At 45.5% G+C, this 27,900-nt stretch overlaps 1 protein-coding gene across 1 annotated transcript; it reads right to left on the bottom strand.

Annotated features, from left to right (window-relative positions):
- Positions 1–3,214: 3,214 nt before the first annotated feature.
- On the bottom strand, positions 3,215–26,506 carry Lhx8 (LIM homeobox 8). Its single transcript, XM_031375930.1, has 9 exons — positions 26,183–26,506; positions 24,280–24,366; positions 23,927–24,088; positions 20,508–20,629; positions 18,237–18,457; positions 17,642–17,745; positions 12,779–12,874; positions 8,000–8,183; positions 3,215–3,932 (listed from the first exon to the last, which is right to left on the bottom strand). Exons 1-9 carry the CDS (start codon positions 26,261–26,263, stop codon positions 3,886–3,888), a joined length of 1,104 nt encoding a protein of 367 aa, XP_031231790.1. The 5' UTR covers positions 26,264–26,506; the 3' UTR covers positions 3,215–3,885.
- Positions 26,507–27,900: the final 1,394 nt, after the last annotated feature.

Raw genomic sequence — 27,900 nt, forward strand, 5'->3', positions numbered from 1 at the left:
GGGGAAGGGGACTGCTGGGGGGGAGGGTATTGCTGGGGGGAGGGGACTGGGGGGACAGTCCTAGGGGGTACCTTGGGAGGCTTGGAGAGGGAAAGTTACAGGTAGGTATGATCTAGACACATTGTTTACTCATAGGAAATTATCAAAAGGTATTCTCTAATTTAAAAAGACATTCTACGGGCTGGAGAGGTGGCTCAGTGGTTAAGAGCGCTGACTGCTCTTCTGGAGGTCCTGAGTTCAAATCCCAGCAACCACATGGTGGCTCACAACCATCCATAATGAGATCTGATACCCTCTTCTGGAGTGTCTGAAGACAGCTACAGTGTACTCACATATAATAAATAAATAAATGAATAAATCTTTTAAAAAAAGACATTTTACAAAATGGAAAAATCAGGTTATAAAATAGCACTTACTGTGTGTGAACATAGTACATTTTTTTTACATATTATCCAGTGTCCTTAAACTCTGCTATTGTTTTCAGTGTATGCGTGCCATGTGTGTATGTGTGTGCCTGTATGTGTGCATGTGCATGTGTATGTGTGTATATATGTGTGTGTGTTTGTATAGGCAGTGACAGAGTGTCTTTTATTGTTCTCTATCTTAGGGTTTTTTAACATTAATTCAGTTTTTTGTTCATTTATGTATACGAGTACACTGTCACTATCTTCAGTCATACCAGAAGAAGGTATTAGATCCCATCACAGATGGTTGTGAGCCACCATGTGGTTGCTGGGAATTGAACTCAGGACCTTTGGAAGAACAGTCAGTGCTCTTAACTGCTGAGCCCTCTCTCCAGCTCCCACTTTAATTTGAGACAGTGTCTCTTACTGAACCTGATCCTTGCTGCCTGAGCTGGGATGGATTACCAGCCACACCCAGCTTTTACATGGTAGATAGGGATTTGAAGACCTTGCGTCAACAGCAAGCACCCTTAGCCACTGACCTATCTCTTCAGCTGTTTAGCCACTGGTGAGTACAATCCTGCTTTTCCAGTCTCCATCTCTGGAGGGACAGGGTGACAGGCGTGTGTCGCCACACCTGGGTTGTACAGTGCTGACGACTGAGCTCAGGGCCTCATGCAGAGTGGGCACTCCACCAACTGAACTCAGTTTCAGCTCCTGGGCCTAAGCTTCTTTAGATTCAGATTCAGATCCATTTTTCTGAAACTTCAGTTGTACAGTTTCAGTTCCTTTACCCCCTGCGGTGGGCGCATTGAGAACTTTTTTTCTGAGCTAATATACATTCAGGAGAATATTGCCATCTAAAAGACCTCAAACAACACAGAAGTGCTTCTTTCCCAACTGGTGAGGCCCTCACCTCACCATAGCAAACGTCTCGAGACCCCCATCTAATCTCATAATTCTACTCCAGTAATTATATACACCGTGTGCCAAGAAATGCTACAGCTATCAGCTTTCAAATGCCTATAACAATTTTTTTAAAGTATGAACTGTGATTCTACCTCACAGGGTTTATTATGGGATACTCAACTATGTGTGCTTATAATTTATAATAATATGGGATTTTAAGAATGGCGTTTGTGAAATGTAAGATTACTATTGTTAATGGTGCCTCATCCACTAACAAGCAGGGCTTAAGAGCCCTGAGTCGGGTTTCCCTGTTTGAGTAGGAAGCTTGCTTCACAAGGCAAAAGTTACCCGACCCTCCCAGCTTCGTGGTTTTAAGGGTATTAAAATGCTTTAACTGCCTTGGTGTTGTATGTCTCCACCAGCAGGGTTTGAGATCTTTCTAGAACCCTTGTTTGCTGTGCCTACTGGTAAAATGAATATCTTAACTCTTCTCTGCTCTCTTCACGTGGAAAGGAAAGCGGTTATCTGGCCCCTTCTCATGCAACAGCAGAACGCCCCTTCCCCCACCACCAGCACCAAAGCTACTCCGATGCCTCCAGTTCTAACCCAGCACGTACTATGCTCGCAGGCTCACACTGGGCTCACCCCGGGCAGGGCAGCTCAGACACACTGACACACTTCACTCTTAAAACTTAACCTTCTGATGACTTTCCGTGTGAAGTTCAGACACAGATTCAGGCTCCTGTCCCCTTACACTGTGGAGTCTTCTGTATCCATCTCCTGCTGCTAACAATGCTTGGCGCGGTGGATATAAACCTCATCCATTCTCAGAGCTCTGAATCTCTGCTGAAGAACTGCGACTCCAGCTTTGAGATTTTCCTTCGGGGGTTTTACAGACCCTTACAGATTCAGGGGGAGAGGGCAGTGGAGAGAAAAGCTTTCCTCTGAGGCCCTCCCAGGCTAATGGCTGAGGGTGCCAATCACGCACAGCTGGGGGGTGCTCTCAAGCCGCCCAGTGCCGAGCTCCACTGATCCACAGGAGCTGGCTCAGACATCTGGGAAAGGGAAAGCTGACAGCACCACCCTTCCCTATGTCAGGTAGTGAGACCCACGGAGACCAGCATCAATCTCCCAATAGCTCAGAGTGACTTTTAGCTCTGCCATTTGGACTTTGGTCAAAGGGATTGCAACCAGACAGCAGGTTGGAAAGAGAAAATTGTTCCTCTCTTCTTCCACTGGGGCTTGCGGCTTCTTGCCTGAAGCAGGACTTTCTGTCCAGTTCCTTGTGCCCATGTGACTGCATTCTGGCTGCATTTATGATGAGTAGGCTGCAATTTACAAATACTTCGCTATGACTTCCAGTCCCCAGCCAGATGTGCATCTGCTCCACTAAGCAAACACGCAAGCCCAAGACTCACGCTCTACCTACGTGGCACTGCGCACCTTTATAATCAGAGAGAAGCATCTACTGCCTAAGTACAGGGTAAAGTCCTGGGGTTACAATTTAGAACCAAGAGGTTTGTTCGGGGGGGGGGGGTGCGGGGGGAGCAGTTACTTGGAAAGCAAAACAAAAACAAACCCAGAGCCCTTGTTCCAGAATCTCTTCTCAAACTCAAATACTTCTGGTTTCTTTAAAACTCTGAAGAAATATATGATTTGGCTGCATTCCATGTTTAGAGCAGGATGCTCCGACAGTCATTCTGAAGAGTGTTCTGCCTTTAAAAGTTATTAGAAGCCAAATGAGATGTTTCATGTTTTTGTTGTTAAGAATAGTCATCTACAAATAGGTTTCCCAACAACATGTACCCATAACCCAGCTCAAAAGAAAACAACCTTTTAAAAAAAGGAACTAAGAGCAATTTGCTGGTGACAGTACACACAGAAGACAAGTGGGCTCCAACTTTCACAAGGATGCAAAGTGTTTAATGAACTTAGGATGGCGGGCTTCGTAAACTAGAGTGTTATTTACAGCTAGAACTCCCCCAAATGCAGACACCGCTGTGGGTGTGCGCAGCATGCTACAATGGACGTGCCTTCAGCTCGTCCCGAAAACACTGGCAAAATAAACTTCAGTTGCAAATTCACAGATACAAGCTTCAAGGTATAAAGTTGTATATGACAAAAAAATACAGATAATATTTATAACAATAACTTACAGGTACAAACTAATGATAAACTACAGTCTCACAAAGGATTGTAAACGTTTTGCACATGATCAGTCCTGCCTTTCAGGCAAAGTGCTCTTTTGGTGACAAATAAGTTAATAGACACACACTCGAGCCAACTATTTCCAGACAATACAAAAAAAAAATGTTTTGACTTGTTTTCTTCTTTGTAAACATACGTTTTACAAAAAAAAACAAAATGAAGAATCAATAAAAGTGTCTTGCAGGCCAACTCTAGATACATACCTGGGCAGCGAGAAGGTGTTTGAAATGCTTTGAGTGTTAAATAAAAAATTAACATTAATATCTTTTCAATGGTATTTTATACATAATAAATGACAAGTTTATATCCTCAATCATTTCTATCCCTGAAAGAAGGAATTAGGTATGACTTATTGGCAGTTGGGTCATTGTATAGGGTAGCAAGGGCTGGAGTCCAGGAGTTGTTGGTGAGCTACAAAACAGAAAGAGATGTGGATATCAGTTCCTTAGGGTGAGAGAGAGTGGCTTAAACACACAAGAGCATGTCAAGGTCACTGTCCCGGGTGTGGGCATCGGTTTCCCTCGATAGCTAGGAAGAAGACACTCGCAGAGGTCACTCTTACACCTCAGCAGCATGGCTGACTCATTCATGCAGGGAGTGAAATAAGCATCCAATCCTTACCCACCCCACTGTTAGCAAGGGAAGGCTTTGAGCATGGTGGCATGCTCCACCCCTGTCCCATTCACTGCCCCCTGCTCTTCTTCAGTGAGAAAGGTACATGAGCCCTGTGTGAAGATGTTGCCTGTCTTTTGTGCAGGTATTGGGGTATAGGGAACACCCAGGTTCCCCTTAGGAATACTTAACTGCATTCTCCCTGAATTACACTCATGGTCCTTCTCAGCCTCAGTGGCCAGGGGTCTGGGGTTACAGGTGAGAAACCCCATGCTCTGTGGGCATCTAAACATATTTGTCTTGAGTAGCACTGCAATCTCTCAAAGGGTACCCACTTCCAATAGCAGCGGGACCACATGGCACAATGGCATTACTGGCTGTTTGTTTGTTTTTAACAAAAACTTAAAATGAAATTCTGCTTTCAGCAAAGGCCATGCTGCTTTCCAACCAAACCCCAATTTGAGAGCAGCTAGGAGAGCCAGAGAGTGACTGGATTGTGAGCTGGGAGATACCCAGGGAGGGGGAGTTCTCAAGCCCAGCGCCAGAGAGGAGAGAAGGGAAAGAGGTTTCTTCCTGACAGAGATACTGACAAATGTAACTCGTGAGGAATGTCTCTCAGGCTGGGACTTTGGCAGGGCAGTGGAAAAACAAAAATCAACACACTCAATTTGGGATCCCAGAGTCAAAAGTAGTGAAGCTGAAGCAGCCTCGGTTCACAAGGATTGTGTTTAAGGTGATTTCCTGTAGCCCAGGTTCGTACCTCGGAAAGCTACAGTCATCTCTGGAGAAAGACCACCTACAAACTGAAGAACACAGCAACTGAACAAGAAGCCAAAGGATGAGCTGACGCTCTTCTATATACAGGGGGTTGTGAACTAGAAGATGAATTGGCAGAAAATACACTAAAAATGAAAGGTCAATAAGCTAGAATGTAAAAAACAAAAACAAAAACAAAAACAAACTTCATCATTGATCTAAAATAATTTTTGAGACAGAGTATCACTATGTAACCTTGGCTGGCCCAGAATTCTCTGTGTAGATCAGGCTACCCTCAAACTCGAAGATCTACCTGCCTATGTCTCTTCCTGAGTGGTAGGATTAAGGTGTATGTATGCCACCACAACCTGCTAAATAAGCAGTCCTTTTAATGCAAGATGTCAAACAACTTAGAAAAGCCTCGAAACAAAAGATACTTCCAACACATGCTGTGATCAAAAGGCTTTATCCCTAGAGTACAATCAAGAAATAAAACCTGTTTTGAAAAGAGAAACCATCAGGTCAGTTGCCAAATAGACACGCAAGGTCTTCACAAGAGTTAAACAGGTGTCCAAGGGGCTGGAGCATCTTGTCTGTCATGGGGAAAAGCTGATAAATGCGAGATGGTACTACATGGTCACCAGACTGGCCAAGGTGAAGAAGGGACACATGCTCAGCGCTTGTGGGGACAGGAGCACCTTCAGGGCTACATGCCATTGGTCAAAGTGGAAGCTGGTCTGACCACAGTGTGAAGCCTCTGGCACAATGTCATGAAGTAGAGGAACTGCACCCTCACACATAACCCATGCATAGACCAGAGAGATCCTCACACATAACCCATACATAGACCAGAGAGATACTCACACATAACCCATGCATAGACCAGAGAGATCCTCACACATAACCCATGCATAGACCAGAGAGATACTTCAATATGTACCAGAGGATGTATGTGAGAGAATTCATAGTAGCATGTTCCTTAAATACCCAAACTGGAACACAAAAAGCTACCAACCACAGAATAGGCATGAAATGATCCTGAGTGGAGTTCTGTATAATAAACCAGCAAGACTGATGGCTCTCACACTCCATGGAAGTGTGTGTGTGTGTGAGGGGAAGGTGGGAGAGGGAGAGAGTGGGAGAGAGGACGGGGTAGGGGAGGGCCTGGAGGGGAAGGATGCTCATTGCGGCAAGTACCATGCCGAGCGCTTGTGTGTGCTTTAAACATGTTTGACTTCAATTCAGAAAAAAAAGTACACACACACACACACACACACACATACATATATATGTACAAAAAAACACAAAAAACAAAACAAAACAAAAAACATACAAATCAAGACAACACAAAACAAAAACCTCCAGTCCAGAAAGATGTCAATCTTTCTGAGCATAGAAAAGTAAATTATTTAAATATTTATTCAGTTGTACACAAAGCAAAGGGGCCAAGGAGATGACTGAGCAGTTAAGTTACTGGCTGCTCTTCCAGAGGATCCAGACTCAATTCCCAGCATCCACATGATGGCTCACAACCACCTGTAACTCCAAGCAACATGCATACGCATAAAGTAAAAGGAAATCTTCATTAAGAAATGAAAAGAAAGAAATAAAAAATGTTGCCACCATCATGAGAATGCCATCCTGAGTAAAGTGAACCAGTCCCAAAAGGACATTTATAATATGTATTCACTTATAAGTGGATATTAGCTATAAAATACAGGATGCCCATACTACAATCCACAGACCCAAAGAGGCTGGAGCAAGGATGTTTGAGTTTCACTTGGATGGGAAAATGGAATGGTCATGGAAGGCAGATGGAGGGAGGGAACTGGGTGGGAGAGGGAATGGGAGAGAGGGGAGTGGGGCGTCTGGAGCCAGATGACCTTGAGAATGGAAATCTGCAACTGCCTGGGAAGGGAGGTGGGGGGGGGGTCTCTCTAGGAAGAGACAGAGACCTGGAATAGGGAAGGCACCCAAGAATCAATGGGGATCTCCTCAGCTGTGACTCACAGAATTGGGGATATGGAGCCTAAGGAGGCTGCCTCCTGAGGCCAGGTAGGACCCTCAGTAGAGTGATTGGGACACCAACCCACCCACAAAACTTTCAACCCAAAACTTATCCTGTCTACAAGAAATGCAGGGATGGGGGTTGGAGCAGAGACTGAGGGAACAGACAACGAACAACCCACTCAACTTGAGACCCATCCCATGGACAAGCACCAATCCAGGGCACTATTAATCCTCTGCTATGCTTGTAGACAGGAGCATGCTGTCCTCTGAGAGGCTGCACCCAGCAGCTGATTCAAACTGATGCAGAGACCCACAGCCAAACAGTGGATGGAGCTTGGGGACTCTTATGGAAGAATAGGAGGAAGGATTGCAGGCCCCAAAGAGGATAGGAACACCACAGGAAAACCAACAGAATCAACTGACCTGGACCCTTGGGGGGGGGGGGTCTCAGAGACTGAACCACCAATTGAAGAACATACGTGGGCTGGACCTAGGTCTCCCTGCCCATATGGAGCAGATGTGCAGCTTGGTCTTCATGTGGGTCCCAAACAACTGGAGCGGGGGCTATCCCAAAAGCTGCTGCCCGTCTGTGAGGTATGTTCTTCTAGCTGGGCTGCCTTATCTGGCCTCAGAGGGAGAGGAAGTACCTAGCCTCACAGAGACTTGAAGTGACAGGGTAGGGGATACCCAGGGAGCCCCACCCACTCAAAGGAGAAGGGAAGAGGGGGATGAGGGAAGAATTGTGGGAGGAGGTAACCAGGAGGGGGGCAGTGAATGGGATGTAAAGTGAGTGAGCAGAAAAAATAAATTAAAATAAATAAAAACAAAAAGACAGAAACAAACAAAAGCAACAAACCTAGGCACGATGGCACATATTTACAATGCCAGTGCTACAGATAGGCAGAAAACAAAACAAAACAAAAACACCCAAGTACTGAGTCATCACTTATATTTGTAGCTTCGGAGTAGAGTGTTAAGCTAATAGTTGGATATGTTTACTGTCTTCTGTTCGCCTATTGTACTGTTTAGCCACGACCCGGGTAATCTTTCAAAGTGTGAATGAGATCAGTAAGGTAGAAGTTACCAGCTGTACGACTTACCATCCATGTATGAGTGCAGCGCTGTCAGCATCGTCCCATCCTGGGGCACGTAGGCAGAATAAGCCATTTCTTCCAACATGGGTGGAGACAGCCTGGAGGAGGGGACAGCCGTGACTGGGGCGGAGGAGGAGTGGTTGGGACTGACGTGTTTCTTATGGCGGGCCCTGCAGTTCTGAAACCACACCTGCCAGGGAGAAGGGTGCTCGGTGAGATCACACAGCAGCTTCTGATCAGCAGCCTGAAGCACACACATCCTGCCACCCATCCACAGAACAAGCTTTCCAAAAGACAGGGCTGGGAGGCCCCGAAGCCATGGGGTTGGTTCATCCCCTGCCTCACAGAAACTGGGTGTGGTGGTGCATGTCTGTAATCCCAGCACCTGGGAGGAGGAGGCAGGTAGATAATAAATGTGCAACCTCATAGGAAGAACGACAGTATCCATCAACCAGATGTCCCAGAGCTCCCAGGAACTAAACCACCAACCAAAGAGTACACATGGAGGGACCCATGGCTCCAGCCGCATATGTAGCAGAGGATGGCCTTATCTGGCATCAATGGGAGAAGAGGTCCTTGGTCCTGTGAAGGCTCGATGCCCCAGTGTAGGGGAATGCGAGAGCGAGGAAGCAGGAGTGGGTGGGTGAATGGGAGAACACACTCATAGAAGCCGGGGAGGGGGGACTGGGATAGGGGTTTGGGGGGGGTATGGGAAAGGGGATAACATTTGAAATGTAAATAAAGAAAATATTCAATAAAAAAAATAAAAAATAAATTCAAGGTCACTTTTGGCTGTGTGGAAAGCTAGAAGCCAGCCTGGGATGTACAAGATCCTGCCTCAAAAAAATTCTAAGAAGCCTACAGACTGGATAAACTTTTTAGCTCAAGTATTATCATCAGTCTTTTCCCCCAGCTAATAGTCTCTGGTGATGTCAAGGTCTATTCTATGCTAAAGAAACATCTTTTAAAAACAGTAAAACCTTGAGAATCCCGGAAACGCATCTCTAGTTTTACTATTGGCATTTGGAAAAAGCAGAAAACAGGAAAGGTCTTTTAATCAGAACTTAAGCAGAAAGTGCTGTTGTATTCTTAGACACCTGCTGGACGCATTTCAAATCCTTGTTTACATTATTAAAGTCCCTACTGGGAACTCACAGCTTTCTACAAAATTCTTGATTGAGCCATCCCAGTCACATTTTAACCTGCTGAGTGCAAGCTCTCTTAGTGAATACAGCACACTAAGGTCAAGTCTATTATAAGAACAAACTTGTCCTCTTAAGTAGAATGAACTATACACATACCCGACTGGGAAGGCCTCACAAAAAGCAAAGTACCAAGTACTCTGCCATCCCCTCTATTGCAGAAATGAAGCAATTCCAGACTGGGGAGGCCAGATATGGGTACATGAGGCCTGACTGCTGAGACCAGATCCAAAAACTAACCTGCATGTGAGTGGACAGTTTGTCATGAGAGGCAACATACAGAGTTATTCTATTAAACAATGCTAACACAGGCTAGGGTGTAGCTTGAGTGTGGAATGCTTTCCTGGCATGTGCAAGACCCTGGGTATAATCCAAAACATTCACACACACACGTGTACACATACATATATGTTCATATGTATGTACATACCATACACACACACACACACACCACTTACTTGACCACCATCATTCCAAACAAATTGTGTCACAGGAGAAATGATAAAGAAAAAAGAAATTAGAATAAGCATTTTGGCACTGGGTGGACCAAGCCAGGGAGAGACCACGGGTGTCGCCTGTGTCTAAGTCTGGTTAGTAGGACCTTCATGACATGAGAAAAGAGAAAGAAGCTGCAAAGAACTTATAAGGGAGAAAAAGGTTGGCCTGATCTCAAAGACAAACGCTACCCCTTGGGACTCAAAAACCGAGAGCCAGTCAGCCATGAGTTCAAACCAGGGAGTTGTCACACTCACAGGGTATGTAGGTGGCTAGAGAGAGAACAGGGGATGCTTCTAGGTAGAGACGCAGAAGTATACCAAGGCTACGTGCCACCTCTGACAGCAGTAGTCACCAGCTATCTTACCAAAAACATCCAAAGTTCAATGTACACACATACTAAAAGTTCTGATCCAAGAATATAATATTTAAGTGCTAATGCTGGAATTCAGTCTGACTTGCACATGGTGAGCTAAATAGATGGCTGGAGACAGCCCAGCAGATGTCTCTTGCTGGTCCTTATCCCTTCAATAAGACGACCCACTCTGGGAAGGCCATCCCATCTCCTTTGCCAGATTCACAACAGACATGAGTCTGAGCTTCTTGCCTCGGTTCCACCATGAGTATCTAGAGTTTGGGATTAGAAGGGATCCTTCAGGTCGTAGAGTCTGAGCGATCCACAAGAGACTGTACTGCCTGCAGTAGCAGCAGCAGCACCGATGCAGCTTGTCCTGACAGAACTTCACAGAAAGCCATGCACAGAAGCCTAGAGATGCCTCCTACAGCCTCTCCTCCTTATCCTTACCTCCTCATGGTCATATAGCTCTTCATGCTACACCACCTCTAGATCTCTTAAGCACTCTGGATTGATCCCTCCCTAGTTCTTTTGTTAAAACAAACAGCCTTCTGACCTTGTGGGCTTACAAGGCATATGGACCTGCCTCCCAAGGGCGCCTCAGGCTTATTGCAATCACCAGAGCAGCTGGAAGCCCAGTCCTTAGAGAAGCTGCTAGCATTGGGGGAGGGGGTTGGCAAGTGCAGGATCCCTAGTTCATCTGAAATACTTCCTGCTCCCTGGAGAGTAAGCACCCAAGGGGCAAGCATGGTGCCTCACAAACAATGGACATCCCAAAAGGAAAGCGTGCGCCCCCCACCCCCATCCCGGATTTTTTTTCCTGCTGGTTATGATTAGTGCTTTTGGTTTTTAAAAGAAACTAATTCTTTTAAATCATGCTCCATGTCCCTGGTCTCTCTCTGCTGTCTTGGCTCAGGTGGTCTCCTCCTCTTTGATGCCATCCTTCTTCAGTCTGTCTGTGGCACTGACATGTTCCTGCAGACAGACACATCTGTGACCCTATCCTCCCTCTCAGGTCCCTCCCCACAACTTGTACACACTCTGTGTTTGTTAAAAGTCGACTCAATGTCAAGGCACAAGGCTGTTTGTCCTTCAGGTGCTGTTCTCACAGGCATTGCTGCCCTCTGAGGGAGCTGTCACCCCCCACGCTGCACAGCTAGCACAGGTAAAGGGGACTGCATCTCCTTCCCAATAGCCAACTGAGCTTTGGTCTCTGATTTAGCAAGATCTTCCCTCTGTTTCTCTGTTGGAGTCTCTAGGCTGTTTTCTTGTCTAGCTAGCAGCTACTACCTGCTATTACTATGCAATTAGTTATAGGCCCACACTGCAGTCGAATCTCCTAGAACCAAGAAGGAACAAATGAATGAGCAGGAGAGCAAGTGATCTAGCAAACCAACCAGCCAATCACCTCGCTGGTTTGGTCACAACAAAAACTACTGGCTCCATTTCTTCCCATGTTATGTCAACTTGTCCTTTCTTCCCCAACCTCCTATCATGGCTTCCTTCTCCAAAAAGGCTTTTGCAATCCCAGTCCCAGAATTTCCACATATGAACTCTACAGTGTAGTATGTTTGGCTGCACCTCATCCTTCCCTAGCTTTGATTATGTCAACTCCTCTCCCTGGATCTTTAGTGATGGCAGTTCACACCTTATACATGGGGAGGGAAGGAGGGGTATTCAGAAAGAGGGTCGGTTGGGGAGGGCCAGGGAGAGGAGGCGAGCAGGGTTTAGCACCAAACCTATCCTCAATATTTCTCAGCCTAAGGATCCAAAGCTTCTGTCAAAATAAAGATGAAGAAAGAGGCATCTGATAAATGGTGGTAGCTGGGGGAAGCCCATGACAGGCTGCTGTTTAACAGTTTCCTCGGAGATTGAAACACCCCATCCTGTAGGAAGCTCCTTAAGTAGGAAGGCAAATGGCTCAGAATAACTTCAGGAAGTCCCTGAAACTGACCAGACCCACTAGCCCCCACCCTCTCCCTGCCAGAGTAAACAATGAGAGTTACTTTGAGAAAAACAAAGCTGTGAAGATGGTTCTGAGGCCAGAGCAGCAGCAAGCAGCCAACCCAGCTTCCTAGAAGAGGTTTAGACCGCATGAGGCAACTGGGAAGGACAAGGGCTCTCCAGCCTGCTGAGCTGCCTGCAGGCTGTGCAGTGTGCTCCACATTCCCAGCTCTCTGAGCTGTCACCTATGTTGGGGTGGGCTTTGATAATTCAGCTGTCTTTGAGTCAGTTCTGCTCCTGTAAGTAACCCCCCCAAAACCTCCCTAGTTCACTCTGTTGGACTTGGTGGCATCCATACTTTGATCTGTCATAAGCTCCTTATCTGGAGTGAGCAAACAAGTGTGCTGAATCTCCTCAGGAAAAGTTTTGCCACATGAGCATAAAACAAAACAAAAACACCTAACAACAACAAAAAACCTGACTCGGGCTGGAGAGATGGCTCAGCGGTTAAGAGCACTGACTGTTCTTCCTGAGTTGAATTCCCAGCAACCACATGGGTGGCTCACAACCATCTGTAATGGGGTTTGATGCCCTCTTTGGGTGTGCCTGAAGACAGTGACAGTATACTTAAATACTTAAAATAAATAAATGAATCTTTTTTAAAAAATTGACTCAGAGTGGACATAGGAGCTGGCATTCTGAAGTTTTGTCACAAAAGAGCAGCGCACGCACCCGAAGCATCAGATGTGGAATCCTTTGCATCTCTTGGCTTACCTATGCGGGTCTCACCTGTATGACGCGTCTGCTTAAGCCTGTCCTCTCTGCCAGCTTCTGGAGGGTCTGTGCGTCTGGGTTGTTGTCCTGAGCGAACTGTGCCTGCATAACCTGTGGTTGTGTTTAAAGACAGATGTTGGGGGCAAAAAGTTAAAAGCTTGATCATTTGCGTTTTGATAGTAGAACAGATAAGGCACACAAAGAAAATGTGATGTATATTTTGGTACTTGAAAATGAATGCAGCCAACACAAGTGAAAGAAAGGTGCATTTAGTAAGTTTACATAAACTCTTATTCCGAGATCTTTAAAAATTAACCCACTGGGACATAAAACTCTGCCCTTCAGCTATGCCATTAGAAACACTACCCTTTTTCCATCCAGACTCTGAACTCCCAAAACACATACATACTCACTCTCCCTCCCCTGCCTTCCCATTTGTGAAATATCCCTGACGTGGAACTCATCAAACCCTACCACGGGTCATCTCGAGGCTCTGTGGGTCTGAACAGCCTCCAGGGTTCTCACATAGGTTTTCTTGATTTACCAACAGTACTCTGCCACAGAGATGGATGACAGTGTGTTGCAGTGATGTCACTGGTGTATTGGGGTGAGGGGGCACGTTTGCTCCATAGGAAGCAACCTCTTGGGATTTTGAAAGGAGACACAATCTTTATTTAGTTCCATGCAATAAGACCTTAGCAGTGTCCATCGATTCAGAGGTGACATTCTAGATTGATGCCATTATGCCATGTATACATGTATACATTCATATATGGTGGGGTTAGGGGTGTCTGATCATAATTTCCTAGAAGAAAAATATAGAAATGCCAATCATCATCTCTAATTAAAGGTAACAGGAAGAGGAAACTGAAAGCCATGGTCAAGGCCTTTGGATTCTTAGAGAAGGGACTCATGAGAATCCAGTAATTTTGAATTTTATGACCTAAAGTCAATCAGCTGAGGGGAATATGAGACAAAGATAATTAACTAAGAATAAGGGCATTCAGTAGTCTGTGCTTGTCTGTGTGCACCCACTTCCTCACCCTGCTGCCCGCCTCTCCCCAGGCAGTGTGAACTTTATCTTGGCCTGCTCTTGCCTGTCCTGGCCTGCTGTTGCCTGTCCTGGCCTGCTGTTGCCTGTCCTGGCCTGCTGTTGCCTGTCCTGGCCTGCTGTTGCCTGGCCTGGCCTGCTGTTGCCTGGCCTGGCCTGCTCTTGCCTGGCCTGGCCTGCTCTTGCCTGGCCTGGCCTGCTCTTGCCTGTCCTGGCTTTCTGCCTCTTAACTTCAGGAGACCAACAGCAAAGTCCCTCACTCTAGAGCAGTAAAAGCTCCCAGGGGACTAGGGGAAAACATCCTTTTGCTTTGCATTGCACTACCCTCCTTGGTGGGTGGGTGGTTGGGGGGGGCTGCATTTTCTGCTGATATGATGTAAACTTCAGAGTTGGTGACAGAAGAAACTTGACAAAATGAGGAAAGTCTCAAGAGCATGGAGAAAAAGTCCAGAAACATTCCGAGGATGCAAATGACCCTCTCAGTTAAGATGCCCCTGGTCAGGACTCTTCTAGAATCAAGTGCTCCTAGCTTCCCATCTAATACTGTATTGATAATCACTGTAAAAGGAGCATAGGTTTGTTCTTATTTTAAAACACTGGGAAATGGACTCCATATCCCTTCTGTCTTCCCTTCTTTAATCCAAGGGACTGCCTTTCTATCTATCCGCTGTGCTTGTGCATAGGTGACTTGGGTGTAACATCCCTTTAATCCAAGGGACTGCCTTTCTATCTACCCGCTATGCTTGTGCACAGGTGACTTGGGTGTACCATGGACTCCATATCCCTCCTGTCTTCCCTTCTTTAATCCAAGGGACTGCCTTTCTATCTACCCGCTGTGCTTGTGCACAGGTGACTTGGGTGTACCATCCCAAAGACAAATGGCAAGTGAACTAATCATGTCTTTAATTTCTCAGAGAGATAAAGCAGAATGGATATTTTGGGATTTGCTTCTAAGGTCATTACTGATTAGCTGGCTTAAAAACAAAAAGAAACAGAAACAAAAAAGACCACTGGAAGTAAAAGTTTAATAATAGAACCAACATACATTTAATAAAGATAGTTCATCAAGGAAGGAAATAGAACTTAAGTCCAACCTGGCCATTAGGAACTGCAATTATTCTAAGAAAAATAGGGTACTATGTTATTCTTTTAGCTAATATCAGTATTCAGTCAAAGACAGAGAGAAAGAAAGAAAGAAAGGAAGGAAAGAAGGAAGGAAGAGGGGAAAGGAGGAACAGACGGAGGGAAGAAAGAAGAAAGAAAACGGAAAAAAAGAAAAACAAGACCTTTAAATTCTTCTCAGCTTCCCTATTTGGCCGATGCTCATGCTACCGCAAACCACCCCCAGTCCTAGTGGGAGCTGTTTCGGGATGACCAAGGCAAAGCCCGGCAGCGTCATCCCTTTAAGCCAAAATCCAGAAAAGCCAGAGTGTGTGTACTAGTATCTGAACAATGATATCAAACGTAGACCCCAGTCCGAGCCAGCCTCGGCACTCTGATCCCTCCATGGCTGGCTGTTGGGTGTGAACCACGCACAGCAGGAATTTAAGTGTCTTCCTTACACTTGAGATACATCTGTATCCCACGTTTGAGATACATCTATAGCCATACCCCTCTGAACTGGAAACTTTTCTTCCTGTGAGACTCTGAAATGGAATTTTAGGAATTTCTTCAGTTACCTATGTTAACACTCCTCTGTCCAAAGCAAGGATCGCACGGATAGTCTCAACTCAGTTTTCATGGGTGATTTTATTATTATTATTATTATTTTGCTGAAGTCAATACTTGAATACATTCAGTTTTCTCAAAATTGAGATAATTTGACAAGGTGATTACCATACTTGTTTATCAGATAATCTGGTAAAAGTAAATGATTTGGTTTTTTGTTAGTTTAATCTATGGCTATTCCAGCTTTCATGTTCCTTAGCTGAGCCTCGCAGCTCTTTGTTTTGACAGTCTCGGGTGTAGGATCGATGGATGCTACTGAGTGCTGAATAGATGAGACCGTGCTTTCACTTTTAGAACTCACTCTGACCAGTTTTTTAAGCTTATGATTCGAGTCATGTTCTTATGTAGCAATGCATGCATGGTTTAAGTATTCTGTGAACATTTCAAGCTGTTATTGTAAGCCTGTCTGCAAAATTCAGGATTTCTCTTCTCTGTATGGCTGGGTTCTGGTGAAGCATGTGGTCTCCTGGGAGGCAGAACCACATGAAAAGCACAGAGGTCGGCCAGTGTGCCCGAGCATTTCTCTGCTGTTCCACTGAGTGGCTGGTTGACTCACTGGTCCTTCCTGGGCCCTGGGAGAGGCTGACTACACTGAGGACCTGTTGGAATGGGTGAGGAGTCAAAGATGATATGGACGGGACTTGGCCTCCATAAACCTCCACAAATAATCACCAATTTTTTTTTTCTGTAATTATCTTCCCACAGGAGATTGTATAGATACATGCTATGACTTCAAACTTCCACAGTTATAATTTTAATAAGGAACTTTCACATCCAAATTATGAAGCCTGTAATTGTCAAAGTCACGGCCAAGTCTCTGAGGAACTTTCAATATGATAGTTGTCTATTAGCGATTATGTCTAACCCAGCCCACCTGTTCAGACCAAGGGCGCCTGCAAAGCTTGGGTAAGAATTCACTTCAAACCCAGGATGTGTGTGATTTTCTCCAGCATTCCAGGGAGCACCAGAGTCACAAGGCTCAAGTGAAACCAAATCTCTCAATTCTCTTATTTTTCATGTGTTACTCATTGGTCAAAGACTTAAAATGTCTAATTAATAAAAACAATTGTGTTCTTAGGGGGTTTTTTCTTAATGGATCTAGATTTTAATACTCCAAATCGGACCCACAGCCAAATTCTTTCAGAATACTGGTCACATCCAGGTTACCCCGCTAACCATTCTTTAAATACCACTCCTGAAGCATTTTTACTGTAGAGGTCTGAAATGCTGGCCAGTCTCTTGACTACTACAAGTGGTTTTTCCTTCATTTGTTAACAAGGCACGATTGCCTGCAGTCCTGAGCCAAAGTTGATGCTAAATATACAACACACCCGGCAGCCTCTGGAAGAGGTGCAGTAAATTATTTATCTTAACACAAAATAAATACCTCAGCCACACTGATATTCTAGAAAATATGATCAAAAAAAAACCCTAGAAAGACTCATCATATATAGACTTAAATCCAAAGCAAGGGGTATTTTTCTTGACAGTTTTCACAAATGAGCTAATGCTCATACCCAGGCCATGAGTATGGGGGCTCCTCTATTTTCAAGGGCAGAGTCAGCCTCAGCACAGACACTAGAGGTGCTGCCTCAGTCTCTTTAAGATTGGTGCAGATTCCTGTCTGTGCTGGGCAGATTCTGTTCTTCCCTAGATAAAATTTATGCAATTCTATACATTAAACAACACGTCATTACTTAAATGACAACACATTGGAGCCCCACAGCCCTGGATGCTGCCTCTTTCAGTTGAGTCTCCACACAGTCGTCTTCTGTTGTCGTAACATGTATCAAAAATGTCTGCCTTAGACTGACGCTTATGGAAGCCAGAACACACCAACATTGTGCCCCAATTTGATGTTGACAACAAAAGACCGAAGGACACCAAACTCCTGACTAGACTCTGCGTACCATGACCTTTCAAAGCAGTAAGTATACATTAACACTCTCATGGAGTTAGATCTTTTAAAAAGTATAGTACAACCTTTTAGAAAACAGTATTCTCAGGCAGCATGCAGGTTGCTTTTTAATTTTTCTTTAGGTCTGTTTTCTTTTGTGGGGAAAGGGCTTCAAAAATCACAAATGCATTGCCACGTCTACCTGGAGCTGATCGGCTGTGAAGCTGGTCCGAGCTCTTTTGGCTGGCTTTGGATGATTGACGTCTTGTTCTGTGAGAAGGGCTCCTTCCACACTAATCCCATTACCTGCATTTTGAAAACAAACCATCCAGTTGGTAACTCAGATGGGTCTATACTTCTGTACAGTTTCCTCATACACCTTGGCCTTTTACAATGCATCATGCATCTTCTAAATTGGTAATTTTTTTTTTTTTTAAAGAAAAACTTGTTGCAAATAGACTGCAAGAAATGGTTCTTTATAGCCTTGCCCACTCTGCCTGAAATGCAGTAAGTTAAAAGTATATACCTAAGGCCCATCTTCGGGAGGCACATGCACAGAAAATAAAGGCTGGACCCAGACTCTAGGCTGCTGCCTCAGACTATAGTGTGGAACTAGCTAGAGGCCACACTTTGGCTCCAAATCAACAGCTTGAGTCCTTTGCTGGCAACAATGTTAACTTTACAACCGTTGTTCCTTGTATAAAATAATGGGTCAGAACTGCCCTGGTGTGAATTCAGTTTTATCTTTTAGCTCACCATCTAAAAGAGGGAGCTTGTGCCCCTCGCTCCTCACTCACCGTTCTCCACTTCTCTCTTTAGATTGTCCAGCATGCAGTCAAAGTGCACTCTACAGAGGACCTTCTCCTCCACCAAGGCGAACTCCTCTCCTGTGGACAGTTGCCTCTTGCAAGAAAAGCAGGCAAAGCAGGCCAAATGATACACGTTGCCCTTGGCCCTTCGGACCCAGTCAGTAGAGTGGATGTGCCTGCCACAGCGGGAGCAGCGTGTCCCATACCGTCTGTACATAGGAAGGGGGCATGGGGAGGTATTTATTGAGCTGACCTCAAACTAACACATCATCATGCTTTACTGGAATTATGTGAGTAGTTAAGTATTTTTGAAAGTGAAACAGGAATTAATTCTTCTTAATGTCAATATGGGAAGCAGTTGAGACATGGCCCTAATTCAAACCTTTCTTAAAAACAAAGCTTCACAAGTTTTCTTTTCAGATTTTTTTCTAAAATACACGAAATAGTAGTTTCAACAGCCCTTTCATTGTGTCAACGATTACGGCATTTATAGTTTTTTCTAGAGATTCCAGATATACATGCACATTTATACATACACACTCGAGGTTGAAAACCTCAAAGGGTAGAAATATGCTAACCCAAAATAGAAACACTGACCGACTAAAATTCAATTGAAGGGATGGGCCTAGCTCTTGCTCGGGTATGTACTTAATAACTCACACTGGGTTTAGTCCCCCAATGCCAGAAACAAACAAACACAAAACCAAGCTGATGACTAGGGGTAGCAAGCAGTGTTAACATATTTACATTAGGAATTATTAGAGAATGTGCAGACTCTGTATCCCTCACCCTGGAGTGAGGAGGAAAAACTCAGAGGCTTTCCAGCCACAACATGACCACTTTGCCTGCCACAGAAGTGTGGAAATGTTGTCTAAAGCTTCCAGAAACATCTGTAGGCATTCTCAGCAAGATACAAGAGCAGAAGGGAATTTTTCCACTTCCGGTCTTAGTGACCGGAAGCCCTGTTCTGTCTCCCAACTGAGTCACTGGTGGACAAGGTTAGCACATCTGCCTGTGTCTACCCAGGAACCATTTTTAAAAGTATTGCCAATTTAATTGGAGCATTGAATCTAAAAATGAACTTCAGAACATATACCAAAAAAATCCAAAACCCTAAAGAAAAGGATTTTTAATGAATCTTTAAAAAGAATCAAAAAATTTCAAAGGGTGTTTACATTCAAAAGTAAAATCAATACACTGTAAATTAAAGAGGAACCAATTGTTACTAATGCTTTTAAAGTGGAAAGCAACTCTGGTGAGAACTGTGCATTTTTGGCGATTTTAAAGACCACTTGATTTTATAAGCTAGATTGAATATTACAAAGCTGCGCTCTAACCTACGTAAATCACTGAACTCTGATACAACTTTTTGAAACCTCGTCGACACCGTAATTACTGGACTCTCTAGCAAAGTTCTGCTAGACAGAATTTTACAATGAACTTCTTCTCATTTAGGAATGCAGACAAAGAAGAGATATGGCCACATTTAAAGCAATGCTTATGATCACTTTTAGACAACTCTCCACAAAGAAATACGTCCTGGAAGATACCTGACACTTAAACAGCCACAGAGAGATCACCACAAGAATTGCAACATTTAACATCTTGTACAAAGATAGTCTCATAAGCCAAAGGGAAAGAACAGACCACAAAATAAAGGCATGACCTCTGGCAGAGTAATTCAGTTTGTTGTATTTATGACAGCTGAATAGTTTGTTCTTCAAATAATGGTGTAGCTGATTATATTATCCAAACGCCTCAGCACCTTGTTTGTTACCAGGGATCATTTCTCGAATGATGACTTTTTTCCACTTCACCACTGACTTTAAACAAGAGCACCGCTGCCACTGAGTGTCTCATCCTTCATTGCATATCCCAAGAGTCTCTGTTTTGAATACCCCAAACTTTCATCCACTAGTTTGGGAAAACAATCCAATATGAAGTTTTATTTAGCCAATTCCTAAAGGAAGCAAGCTAAAACTAATTTAGTTTTAATACAAATTATGCACACACACCCCCAAATTAAGAGGTTGATCATGGTGCTTGAAACCTCAGCACCTGAGAAGGCCAACATAGGAGGATCATGAGTTGAAGGCCAACCTAGGCTACATAGCAAGAACTAATCCAGAAAGAAATAATTTGAAATATCTCATAAAAATTGCCCTTGAGTAATCAAGCTATATGCAAAAGGCCCTGTTACAAAAGTCTTTTTGAATAATTTCTTGGGGTGTTTATTAAAACAAGAACTTGGCAATATACCTGAAGTAATCGAGTTTACAGAAAATGTCTTTATCCTTAATGTAACAGCTCGTGTGCCTTCCCAGGGATGTTCTGCAGACACTGCAGGAGAGACAGCGGACATGCCAGCATAAGTCATTCACCTGCAAGGGGGAGACTGAGGGTGAGCAAACAGTCCAACCTACCCTCCAAGCCCCAGCCCCTGACTGTGTGTGGGAGGCAAGAGAAGGGCTAGCCCTGGTACACCACAGCACACACTCTGAATGCTCCCACCCAAACAGCACCCCTGACATGAGCATGCATCTGGCAGTGGCCTCTTCTAGACTCCAAGGAGAACCCAGAGTTCTAGGCCACAGTTCAAGCTTGTTTTTTTGTTTTGTTTTGTTTTGTTTTGTTTTTGTTTCATTTTGTTTTTAATGCTTTTGAAGGATTTGAGTTTTCTTTCATATTCATTTTCTCTCTCCCTTCCTCTCTGGGAAAAAAAAAAAACCTTGAGAGAAAACATTTATTCTAGAGTCATATCTACCGGTTCTGGTTTCATCCTTACTCTAAACTCTAATCTTTTGTATAACCTGGCAGTTATGGAAGTGGAGACAAACCTTTTAACCTACAGTTTGGCAAACAGCTATGAACCGTGTACCCATCAGTAAGAACAACAAAGACAGAATAGATTTGTAAAACACCCTAATATAGAGAAAGCAAGCAATCCATTTCCCTTACACATCTGAGATGCCTAAGGTAGAGTTCACCTCCCCTAACATCTACAGCTACAGGGAACAAAGTACCCGGGAGGAGGATGCTGGTAGCCTGAGGAACGATGGAGCCTCTGGAGAAAGGAAGATACCAGGGTTTAGGTACTTTTAAATGCGCCTGGGATTTATGTTTATTTGTACTTCAAGTCGTGAGACAGGGTGGTTTTTTTGTTTTGTTTTGTTTTGTTTTGTTTTAATAAAGCAGGGCACTCTAGACTTTGACAAAGGAACAAAACAAATGACCACTGAGGTTACCTGAAGCTGCCCCCCCAAACACTGCAGTTCAGTCCCCCAAACGGGGATGTGTGTCCAGCTGTGCTGGCCTGCAGTGTGGCTCCTGAACTGTGTTGATCAGCAGGCAGGGGCTAGGTTTGTGCTCTCACACTAGCAGCCAGGGTGTCTTACTGGCAGGAGGAAGGTACAAATGACACCCTGAAGGAAACAATGGGTTTTCTAATGAGTTATGAGCCTCTTCCCAAAGCCATGGTTAATTTCTGAGGAAAATTTAAGTTTGGGTCTTTCTTCAAAAGAACTATCTATTCACTACATAAAAATTGTTAATTGGATTAAAATGGAATAAAAAGACATTAGCCAAATAGAATACTTCCTGGAAGCAGAGATGTAGCTTCCTCACGTTTCCCCCTAAGTTGTATCCCAGTTAATAAAGCCCAAGCATCTCCGAGCTTCCAACACTTGAGGCCTTATTTCAATCACACCACCTTTTGTTTTGTTTTCCAAGCAAGGCTTTAAAAACAGAGGCTGGAGCCTCTCTCTAGCTCTACAAAAGCCAGACCTCATGCCTGGCTTGACACCTTTCCTCAAAGTATCTTTTAAGAAAGAGAAGAGAGTCTCTTAACATTCCCAGTCCTCGCCAGGGAGTAAGGAAGGTGGAGGAGACTCTGGAAACCTTCCAAGCATTACTCCAATATGGCTCCACCAGGCTAAGTGAGGACAGGACTTTAGAGGGGCAACAACCACAGCTGACTCTTTTGTCTGACACTGTGTGACCTGCCCCACAGCCTGGAGTTTTTTTCCACAGCCTCCAAAGCTACATCTATACTGGATCAAATATTTGTGAGAAGTTTAGGTTCAAACTTAGAGTAAGGAGTTAACACTTCCACTTGGGGTAGGGATGCTAAGAATTTAGAGTGCTTAAATGATCCTATGGTATTAAGTTTTAGTTAACTTATAAATCCTAGTAGAATGTGGTTGTATGTAGAAAACTTTCCTAGGTAGACGCCTGTCCAATTACAAAAGAAAACTTTGCAGAACCACTTAGACACACAAATTTTTTAGATAATATAGACAAGTGTGAGCAATGTATAAAATTATACAAGGTCAATGCTAGTACTGATGGCAGAATTCAGGCAAAACATTTTACTGTGTAGCTATTTTCTACATCTTTGCTGTGAAATGTTAAAGTTTTCTTAAGTCGGGTTCAGAGACACTGCTCCAGGTTCTGACAGTCACTCAGAACCTGTTTAAAACAAGAAGCTTCTCTGACTCAATGGATGGTTTTCTATGTAGCAAAATGGGATTTTAAGAATACATATTTAAAGAGAAAGTCAGGTTAATTTTCGAGCTTCAAGAATCAAGAAAAAACACTAGAAAATGTTTTCACTCAAGCCTCTTTTAGTGTCTTATCTGGGCTCCAGGAAGTAATAGTCCCATTCCACCCAGAAAGCAGCTTTTGAATGTTGACATTAAGTTAAAGAAACCCACTAATTCACGTTTTGATCTTTTATTCTCTGTAATTAATCCTTCTGAAAATTGAAGCTCAGCTCGGGGAGGGGGTACAGAAAGTGAACTGGTTTGCAACTAATTTGGTATATTGGAAAGCATTGTTTTACACAGTGGTTTTTAAAAGCTATTGAAGTTGGAAATCCAATGTGTTCGGATTAAGACACAGGGGACCAAGATCCTGCCTGACATGACACGGGTAACTGCAGGCAGCCAGAATCTCAACTCCAAACTCCCCACCCCCCGCGTGAAATATTTTAAAAGAAAGTTAAACCAAATTAAGACAGTCAGCTCTGAAACCACCCCGTGAAACACTTCAGCTGAGGGCTTTATATGCGCACCTAACTTTACAGTTAGATTGTTTTTCCCCCAAGCCCTGGTAGGACATAACACCACTGTGCTTAGCAAGACCTGGGAGGTACCGAAATGGCTTCTAAAGCTTTACATAAACTTTTGCTTTGGGAAGGTTCCAGGTACCGGTAAATAAACCTGTGACCACGATGATGTTTAAAGTCCAAAACTAAAGATCTTTAAAGGCACTTTACAGTGTTTTTGGTTACGGAAGGAGCCGCTGCGAGGGCGAATGACACACGGAACTGGGACTAGTCTATTAGATAGCAGCAGCACGGGTGTATTGGAGAGGAGGGACCAGTTTGAAGAGTACGGGATTTTTAAATAAGTAAAAGTCTAGGCTTGGAAAACAAACAAAAGCCGAGGCATCTGGTAGCTGTTCCAGGACGGGTGGCGTTTCCTCAAGCCCTCCCCATTTACACTGCAGACCCTGTCCCTAGACTGTTTCACAATAAGGAAAATCCTTCTGGCAGTGGGCCTTAGAGCGGTGGACTACTATACCGAGAGGGTCTACAGAGCCTCGGCTGACACTAAGTGGGGCGCTTCCCCCCACCCTCACACTGACTCCGTCAGGGCTCGCCTGGCCCCCCATCCTACCTTGAGGAGGTATTTGTCCACAATCTCCAGGCCGCAGCTGCTGCACACACACTTGCCTGGCGGGCACACGGAGCCCGAGGCCATGGACTGGGGCGAGGACGACGGGGAAAGCGGGGCCGAGGAGGAGCAGGAGTCCTCGTCCCCGGCTCCCTCGGGATTCACCTGCAGGAACAGCCGAGCACTGGCCTTTCCCGTGCCACCTCCCCACGGGGCAGCCCGAGGACTGTCCTCCGTCCCCATCCGCTCTGTGGGATCCCCAGACCCGCAGGACCCCTGGAGCCCAGCAGCCCCGCGGCCCGCCCCGCCCCGTCCAGGGAGCTGGGGGTCCCCACTCGGGTCGCCGCCCCACTCACCAGTCCTTCGTCCCCAGCGCCTTTGCGGGTCCTCCCGGCCGCCAGGGCTGCAGGCCGCCCGCACTCCTCCGACATGAGCCCGGGGCACTGCGCCGCGAGAGCGGGAAGGCAGGGAGACGGCGGTCAGGAGCCCGCGGCGAGCACCCGCAGCCCGGGCGCCACCGCTCTTGAAGGGCGAGCACGAGGGCGGCGCGTGCGAGCCGCCGCACCTGAGCCCGGGCGCAGCTGGCCGGCCGGCGCGCAGCCTCCCTGGGCCGCCGCCGCCAGCGGGCGACTCGAGGAGTGCGCGGCCGCGGCCCCGGGCTCGAGCCCCGCGCTCACCCCGGCGCGCCGGCCCCCCGCCCCCCACCGGGGGGACCCAGCTAATAACCGGCCTCAGTGCACAAAGCGATTGCTTTCTAGACGTCAATCACCCGGGAGCGGGGAACACCCGGCTAAAGGGGGCACGGGGCGGGGGGGGGAGGTGGAGTGAGAGAGAAGAAAAGATGACTGAGGAGGGGGTGGGGAGAGAAACTTGATTTCTTTAATAACCTCAATTAAAAGAGCAAGACACACATATATTTTTTAAAGGGGGGGCTTTTTGAATAGGATAGCCCGAAAGGTGAAGAGGTTTAATCGGATACTTGAAAGCTAATTACAGTGGGATTTAAGAAGCCTGGTGTTTGTTCCGACAATTTGAATGAAAATGCTTCAGATTAAACGGAGCCAGCAGCTCTTTGGTAAACTTGAAGCAATTAGAACCGTAAGCGATTTACACTGGTTTCTTTAAGGTGTGAATTGCCACTTAGTGCTCAGTAAGTCAACATTTTAGCTACTAAAGGATTATTTTTAACCAGTGCAAAAGCGGGCCGAATAATGGAAATATCCAGCTGAATTTAATTTGTTCCATTAAAAAAAAAAAAAAAACCCTCACCCAATGCGGGTCAGAATATTTTAGAGCGCACGGACGCGTCGCTCAAGTGTCCCCAAGCCCTGGCTGCACTTTCAGTTTTGTTCTATAAACGAATGCAATCTCCCTGAGAAGTCTAGTTTAGGACTAGTGGGTCCGCGGATTCCAGCAGCCCACACCCCTCGCTTTTCCGTCCCTTTGTCTCCTTTTCCTCTGACTTCCGAAAGCCCCAGGTGAGCCAGCGGCCGCATGCCTGGGTACACCCGGCGCAGCTGCTCCCGGACACAAAGCATCCGGGCAGAAACTCTACCCGCAGCGTCAGGCAAACCCGAAGCCAGCAGTACCCTGCCCGTGTCGATATCGCCCACCCACACTGCCCCCGTCCGGCTCTCCAACGGTCTAGGAACAGGGTTCTAAAACGCGAGCACCCACGGGTCTTGCCTCCTGAGTAGGTGACAGCTTGCCAGGCTCCCCCGTGAGGCTCGCCTCGTGCTGCAGTTTGCCCCTTTGGTATTTCCAGTGAAATCGTTCGTTCTTGTGACTCTTTCTAACAGCGAGCAGGCGGGCTCTGGAGGACCCAAGTCCGTTGCCGGTGGGTCTCAAGCCCGACATGCACCATATAAGAGGCAAGAGGCAGCGTTCAGCCTAACGTAGCTATTGGGATCTGGTGCCACGCGACAAACACCTAGACTACCACCCCCACCCTTGCCCCAGACTGCCGCGAACAGTATAGGTCACGTAGATTAAAAGCAGGACTCACATTGCCCCGTGAGCGGCTTAGGCTCCACACTTCGTCTCCCAAATTAAGAGTGTCCATGCTTCAGGTTAAGTGAGCCCGTGGGGAGGGGAAGCAATGATTACTACCTAACGTTACTACGTAATAAAAAAAAAATTGTCAGGTCTGGAGATGAGGCAGTGACAGATAGTTTCCCAACCTGGTTTAGGAGCAGGACAACTCTCTTTTCTCAAGGAAACTCAAATTGAACGGATCCCGCCCGGCGTAGGCTCGCTCACCTTCTCGCGGGGAACCGCCAGCTCCGGCACGTCCTTTCCCTCCAGTTTACACACAAACATCTGATCGCTCTTCCAATACATGGCCCCGCAGGCGCTGCTCGTCACATACCAGAGGGTCAGAGGCTGTGGGTGTCCACAGTGTCCCCCCCCCCGCCCCCACACGCCAAGGAAAGCTAGCAGGCAGGACAGCGGTGCCACCAGAGCGTCCGGGTCCAAAGAGGCCACAGTGACTGTAGCCACTCTCTGACCCGCTGTTAAGATTCCTCTCTCAGCCACACTGAGGCCTGTCCCTCCAGGAAAAGAGGGAAAGTTGTGTTTTCCAGAGGGTGGAACCTCACAGAGAGGAGGGGGTGTGGGGGAAAGTGTTTTCCTGGAGGGACAGCCTCACCTCCTTATGAAAAACCCGCCTTCTCTACATGTTAAGATCTTTATCTGCTCCAGACAACTCACTCTAAATTCAGTGTTAAAGGTGGGGGGAATGCGAATGGCCCGTTAACTTGACTTATTATTATTATTATTTTTAAGAATATGCTTTCTGCGTCTGACTTGTCTTTAAATGCTCGGTCCCCAGCCAAAACCTAAACAAAGATTCGGGTTACATCTCTTTCAGCGCGCAGAGGGAAAGCCGAGGTCTCATGGAGTCCCAGTTCTTAGGTCTCCCTAAATGCGCACCAACGGTTCTTTCTACATTTGCGAAAGCTTTTCCCTTCAAAATAAAGAAGGAGCAAACGAACGACTAGATTTGATTTGCTACTAGATTTGAAATCAAGGATACAAGAAAAACGAAAGTATGTTACGATTTTTGATTTTATTTAATTCTAGACAAACGGTATGCCATAGATAGAGGAGTCCAGGGCCACTTCGCATTCCGCATTCCGGTGCTTAAGCGTGAGCGCTTGAATGTGAGTGGGGGTAGAGGTAATTTTGATCCGGATTGGAAAGTGTGAGGTTGTTTGTTGGGTTGTTTGTTTATAAGGTCTCACTTCGTTTATAGAAGCTAAACTTTGTAAGAAGTTATTTTTTTAAGAAATGACTTTTATTTCCTATTTGTCCTTTTAGATAAGCAAAAGAGAAACGTTTGGAACTTAAGTGATATAAAAACATCCCGGTTTCCCAAGACTCATAACAAAACCACGCTTAGTTACTTTAGTTGGATAGAAATATTTGTAGTGAAACACAAGGACCTGCAATCTCACTCCCTTGTCTTATTTTAGCTGTCAGCAGCTAGTGGAGGGGCGGACAGCAGCTAAAGCTGGACAGACACGCTTTCTCCAGATGAAATGAGACTGGGGCCCGGGTACGGATTAAGAGTTTGGGATTTCTCTGATTGTCTCTTTCCTCCTTAAACACAGGGGACGTTTGAACACACGCCACCTCGGCTCTCCTTTGCAGCTGTTATACACATGCTCATATTAGTACCCTCTGGCCGGCGCCCATCAGGACATCTCCATTTAGCGTGGAATAAGAGGGGCCTGAGATTTAAGAATAGATTGTATTTTGATAAAGCATAGAAGGGTGGAGGTTTGGACGGACTGTCTGAAAAGCTAAATAGTGGTTGCTGTTATTGTTGCTGCTGCTGCTGCTGCTTCTGAGCTGATTTTCGCCAAAAGCGAAAATCAGGAGTGAGTGAGGGAATCCATATAATAAAATATTTTCCATAAGATTCTTCTCAGAGATATGAGAGAGAGAGAGAGAGAGAGAGAGAGAGAGAGAGAGAG

This window comes from Mastomys coucha, unplaced genomic scaffold (assembly GCF_008632895.1).
Source record: "Mastomys coucha isolate ucsf_1 unplaced genomic scaffold, UCSF_Mcou_1 pScaffold16, whole genome shotgun sequence".
Lineage (NCBI taxonomy): Eukaryota > Metazoa > Chordata > Mammalia > Rodentia > Muridae > Mastomys > Mastomys coucha.